The 6,508-nt window shown below is 43.1% G+C and overlaps 1 protein-coding gene across 1 annotated transcript in view; it reads right to left on the bottom strand.

The window, feature by feature from the left end:
- The window catches only part of LOC111973131 (synaptosomal-associated protein 25-A), a 44,716-nt gene that overhangs the window by 27,062 nt on the left and 11,146 nt on the right, over positions 1-6,508 (bottom strand). The window contains 1 exon segment of the mRNA XM_070446756.1: positions 2,012-2,155. Coding sequence (XP_070302857.1) covers positions 2,012-2,083 — 72 coding nt within the window. The 5' untranslated portion in view covers positions 2,084-2,155.

The raw sequence follows: 6,508 nt of genomic DNA, 5'->3' as shown, positions 1-6,508 counted from the left end.
AGGTAGCCTAGTGGTTAGAGGCAGGTAGCCTAGTGGTTAGAGGCAGGTAGCCTAGTGGTTAGAGGCAGGTAGCCTAGTGGTTAGAGGCAGGTAGCTTAGTGGTTAGGAGGATTGGTTAGGAGTGGTTAGGAGGATTGAGTTCCAATCCTCTCTGCCAGTAACAGCTAGTTTTCAGTTTTGCCTTTCCCACTCAGACCACTCCCAGACAGTCTTGGTTGAGAAATTGCTCTTCGCTAAGAAGCTATTTTTGTTTCTTTTTGACCATTTGGATTTAAAACAATCACAGTAAGATACTTAACTGCTACCCATAAATGATTGATATTGAGATAAAAATTATTGCATTGGACCTTTAAGGTTAAACTAAAAATATAATGTTGCGTATCAGTAGGGTGAATTGTTACAATGACCATCATGGAAATAACAGAACTCTGATGTAGCTACAGGGAGTCGGTTATAAGAAATAACAGAACTCTGATGTAGCTACAGGGAGTCGGTTATAAGAAATAACAGAACTCTGATGTAGCTACAGGGAGTCGGTTATAAGATATGTTTCTTTAGAGGCACAAAAAAACACAAAATCCCAAATGATGCACAATCGTGACAATACTGTGCAAACAATACATTTAAAAGGTTTGGAAGCATTACTGAACTTGTATTTTAAATACATTTGCATTTAAATAAGATTAAAACAGTGCTTCTATTTATCAGTATCATTCAAACTGTTGTAAACCATGTCGTAAAATAACTGCATATACTCTACATTGAAGGCTTGGGATCAATTTCACAGCCCCCTTTTCAACCTATTCTACTGTTGGCCAGCTAGCAAGCTAGCGAGCGATAGCGGCATGCTCCAATTTTCTCTCTAAATAGAGATCATTAAGCATGTGGCTGTGAGGCTCTGGCTGTACTGGGGCTGTGGGGTTTCTGTGGGAGCTGTGATATCTTATCCCTTTTGCATGGCTGCAGCTCGGATCCGCTCTGTGAGGCAGCTCACTGCACTGCTGAGCCCCCGGGGGTGGGGGAGGGGGGTGGGGAGAGGGAGGTGACACAGCCCGGGCTCACAGGCTGAGCCTCAACGCTGTAACGTTTACAGTCAGCCTCTCTTCTACAGTCATCTTCTCCCCCACCCCCATCAGAAACCAAGTGACCACCACTATACTCTGAATCTCAGAGATACAGCTTCAAGATGGCCGTTGTGTAAGAAACGTCTCAAGGTGAGATGTTGTTTAGCATTAGCGACGTGATTGGACAGAGAGAGAGAGGAAACTGTGATTGGAACCACCATTGTATGTCCTGGTTGTGTTGCATGTGTGTGTGAGTGTTTAATATTCTGCTCAGCTGTGAAAGTGTGAGTCATCGGAGAGGCGGGAGAAATGTGGGCTAGGCTGCTGCAGGCTAGTAAGTGAGGCTGCTGGCAACACACACACACACACACACACACACACACACACACACACACACACACACACACACACACACACAACACACACACACACACACACACACACACCACACACACACACCACACACACACCACACCACACCACACGTACAAACTAAACACACACACACTTCACAGTTACATAAGACTGGATGCAGTTGGACACTCCCTCCACCTGACACACAGACCCTGGCATTGAGCAGCCGATGAGGCCAACAGCACATTACCCTTCTCTATAGGAACTGGCTGCTGCTGCCAGGATGAGGTCATCTAGCAGGCTATCTTATGGTAATGTGTGACACTGTAACGTGTCACTTTAGGTGGAAGATGTATTTAACTGGATCTGTGGATTTTATGTCAAGTGGAGAGTGAGGAATGAGTTTATCATCAATTCTACACCTTTTTATTCCAAGCTCATCTTTTCATATTTGTTTTACGTGTAGTGGTTGCATATGCCTATTTCTGGATGATTTTCTGTGTACTCCCTGAAGGCTTGAGTGTCTCTCACGTGCCTCTAAATCTGTTGAAGATGTGGTAAACAGTAGCATGGGTAGGGGTTGTGTTGCTCACCTCATCTCCAAGCTGGTCGGCGCGTTGCTGCATATCCGACAGCTCATTGCGCATGTCCAAGTCTTCAGCCATGGCTACTGGCTGTACGGGGTGGAGTTGGTCTCCAACGGGAAAGAATAGATCCTACTGGGAGGCCGGGGAAGACTAGCGGAGGAAAGGAGACACAAAACAACACATGTTATCATGCTAAGCTAAAGAACGTATTTTAGCACGCTAAGCTAGAAACATAATATAGTCTGCTAAGCTAAACGACAGCCTTTAGCATGCTAAGCTAAACAAGTATGTTCCCAGTGCTAAGGTTACGTTCCAATTGACATACTAGAATACCACTTAGAATGCGTGCCAAATACATTGCTTCAGTGCTAGTGTAGATATTTGTGTCTTTTTAGGAAGGGTGCTACATCATGTTATTTTCTGAGATGTGTTTTGCCCAATGCCACAGTAATTAACCTACACATCAAAAGTGAATCTACCCACCTCCCCCCCAAAACAGGTGTGTTTTGTTTGATCACATTGTCTCTATTTTCTTGGATCTCAGATGAATGAACGGCAGTCGCTTTCCATCTGCAGTCCCTGGCGCAGTTAGAGCCCAGTATAATAGAGGATTAGTGACTGCAACAGCATTTGTTCCACTGAATGAAAAGGAAGTGCGCAAGTCATTGATGTTTGCAGAATGATGGCAGTCTTAGAGAGTCAAGTCGAAGGGATATTGTGGGTTGGCTAGCTAGCACACTGGACACTGTAAGCCTGTGCTGTGTTTCCCTGTAGACCAGAATCATTAGAGGTTCAATCATACAGTAGACAGCAGTGGAGGCTGCTGAGGGGAGGACGGCTCATAATAATGGCTGGAATAGAGTCAATGGAATGGTATCAAAACACATCAAAGATGTGGTTTCCATGTGGTTGATACCATTCCATTGACCCCATTCCAGCCATTATTATGAGCCGTCCTCCCCTCAGCAGCCTCCACTGTCAGACAGGGGTTTGATCTCTCCTCAGTAGCACCCACTCACATTCACTGAGGGGCAATCGTATCGGTATACATGTCACAGAATATATGTACCCTTCACAGTAAGGTTCCGCTGATTACTATAATAAATCATCTTTACAAGGGTTACCTAACAACCTAACAACATCGAAATCACCAACGTTAAAGGTATGTGTAGTAGTGTACAATATTATGTGTCAGAGAGTGTATCATCGTTCGTGACAAGGGATTCTAGATTCTATTCCATATTCTGCCCCCCAGATCGTTCTGTTCCCTTGCAGTTGGAGCCTACATGTGTCTTGGGAATCTCACAACATCTGTGATTGTAACAAGCGCCACATCTTTAATACAGCAATCTTAAAGATGTATTACAGTAATCAGTAATCTTTCGTACAGTATCATAAATCCATCTTCCTCTTGGTAACTGACTAGGTCATATACTGTAATATATGACTCCTACATACAGATATACATATTCTCATGCAGAAGTGACCATATTATCATGTTATTAACAAAATACAGTATCACTCATAACCTTTTTTACAGCCACGGGAGAACTATCCCACTGGGCACAAACGTAAGTTCAATGTCTAGTTTTGATTTACATTTGGTTGAGTTGTCAACTAACGTGAATTCAATGTGAAATCAACAAAAAATGTCACTGTCTTGTCATTGGATTTAGGTTAAAAGTTGGGTGAAAAGAAGATTAAATTCCTTTACGTTGATGACTTTTTTCAAATCCAATCAGTTTTCCACCTTGATTCAACATCATCACATTGAATTGTTTTGTTGAAATGACGTGGAAACAATGTTTATTCAACCAGTTTTTGTCCCGTGGGATCTTTGTACACAAAGCACACAGTATGTTCGCTTTCCTCCCTCCATAGCTTTTCTTTAGACGTTTCCTTCCCCTGCATGGCTAAACACGACCAGCAGCCATCTTGGATTACAGAAATCTCTTACCGACTGGGCAGCAGCAGAAGCAGTGYCTTTAAAATCAAATTAGATTGAAAAACAGGGCATCAAAATGTGTTACCAGAGAAAGAAAGGCTTTCATCTCAAACACAAACAGGCCGGCTTCTCTCTCTGGAGCCCCTCAAGGCTGCCTGTTATCCCCTCTGCAGTTTACCGCTGAAACTAGCACATCAATCAGTCCTAAACTGAGGGGTGCAGAGGGCAACTGAAAACATGCCATCAATTAATAGAATTTTATTTAATCAACCTATTGAGTCATATTATTTAATCCGGCTATTAATTGAACGTTTTCACAATGGACTAGAGATATGTGTGTGTGAACCATTTAGATTCTGATCTAAAGATTCCATTTAGTTTCTGATCTAAAGATTCCATTTAGTTTCTGATCTAAAGATTCCATTTCGATTCTGATCCATTTAGATTGAGATCTGATGAGACCGTTGTCATTCTGAGTGTGAACTACAAGCCCGGGGTTTTTCACCTGTCTTGGACATTGTGAAGACGTGATTCATGCTGAAGGAGCATCCACTAGGGTTGTTGTCACAGAAACATGGATACCCCTTGGAGACATATGTCATAACTAGTTGAGACTTTAAACACAGCTAGGACACAACCTGGCCTACGTACTGTATATGCTACAGTACATATACTCCTCCTTACTATGTAGAGAGCTTGAAAGCACTTGGAAAAACCCTATATAAAAAAGCACTATATAATTCCAATCCTCTGACTTCAAATATATGCATAACACAAGAGAACAATATCTAAGGTATCATGTGAAAATCTATTCAACTGAATTACTTATTTGCAGTGCAAATAGACGGGAATCTAAGTGGGAATCAGCAGGTAATATTCAGATAACACAAGGAACTCTATTCAATCTGTAAAGCGTTACAGATAGCGTGCTAGAAATGTAAAGGTAATTTCCTGTTGAGMCGAAATCTGCAGAGTTTACCGTGAATGCAGTCTCCTCTAACATGAGAATATTACATTTTCATCATGCTGCAACACGATACGGATTGAATAGAGCCCGAGGTAAACGTGCTGCTACACAATCAACCTACAAATCTGGACTACAGAATCAACACAATCAATGTGTGAGGGTGAATGGTCCACATACACCTCCGCTGACAGATAAACAGGTTGGTTTATGTTACTCTCAGATCCAGCGGAGAGAGAATGTGTTTCTGTCATGTTAACCAGATCAGACACATTTATTGAGTGGCCTAGCTAATTTACTGTGATTTACTCTCTTCTGCTGCACTCTGACAGCTGCCAGACATCTGCCTCTGAGACAGACACGCTGCCTTATTCTCTACCTTCCTTGACCTCCTTCCCCTCCCTCCCCTCTTCAAGCCCATCCACTATCTAATCTATCCATCTACCTCCCTCTTTCTCTCCAAACCTCATCCTATACCTCCTTCTTTCTCTCCAAACCTCATCCTCTTCCTCTCTCTTTCTCTCCAAACCTCATCCTCTTCCTCTCTCTTTCTCTCCAAACCTCATCCTCTACCTCCCTCTTTCTCTCCAAACCTCATCCTCTACCTCCCTCTTTCTCTCCAAACCTCATCCCCTACCTCCCTATTTCTCTACAAACCTCATCCTCTACCTCCCTATTTCTCTAGAGAAGAGATTAAAGGAAAATAGAGTAGTGTGTCAGAATGTCTAACCTTTTAACCTCTGACCCGTTCCCTTTTAGGATAACTTGCAGAAGGAGCTGGTCCAGGCCTGGCCTGGGACCAAAGCAGCAGTGAAGTGTCAGCGGCTAAGGTCAAAAAATCGCCCTGAATGAGATCTACGTACAGAACGGACAGGTGGACAAGACGTTTGTCAACAGGTTGGTGCCCATTGATAGGGGATGAGAGGTTCCCTTATTATGTCAAGGGTTTGGTGCCCCCCATTGGATAGAGTATGAGTTCCGCTTATTATGTCAACAGGTTGTCGTGCTCCATGATTAGAGGATGGGTCCCTTTTATAGTCAACGGTTTGGTGCCCCAATTGATAGAGGATGACGGTTCGCCTTATTATGTCAAACAGGTTGGTGCTTCCATTGATAGGGGATGAGGTCACTTATTATGTCAACAGGTTGGTGCCCCATTGATAGAGGATGAGGTTCCTTATTATGTCAAACAGGTTGGTGCTCCATGATAGAGGATGATGGTTCCCTTATTATTGTCAACAGGTGTGGTGCTCCATTGATAGAGAGTGAGGTTCCTCATATTATGTCAACAGGTTGGTTGCTCCTTGATAGAGGATGAGGTCCCTTTTATGTCAACAGGTTGTGCTCCATTTGATAGAAAAGGAGGTTAACTTATTATGTCCAACAGGTTGGTGCTCCATGATTAGAGGATGAGGTTCCCATAATTATGGTTCAACAGGTATGGTGCCCCATTGATAGAGGATGAGCGTCCCTTATTGATGTCCAACAGGTTTGATGCTCCATGTAAGAGAATGAGGTTCCCTATTAGTTCACAGGTTTTGGTGCTCCATTGATAGAGAAGGAGGTTCCCTTATTTTAAGTCAACAGGTTGTTG

The sequence above is a fragment of the Salvelinus sp. IW2-2015 genome, linkage group LG14, assembly GCF_002910315.2.
Source record: "Salvelinus sp. IW2-2015 linkage group LG14, ASM291031v2, whole genome shotgun sequence".
Lineage (NCBI taxonomy): Eukaryota > Metazoa > Chordata > Actinopteri > Salmoniformes > Salmonidae > Salvelinus > Salvelinus sp. IW2-2015.
The sequence above is the reverse complement of the archived record's forward strand: the minus strand, read 5'-3'. Positions and strand labels throughout refer to the sequence as shown.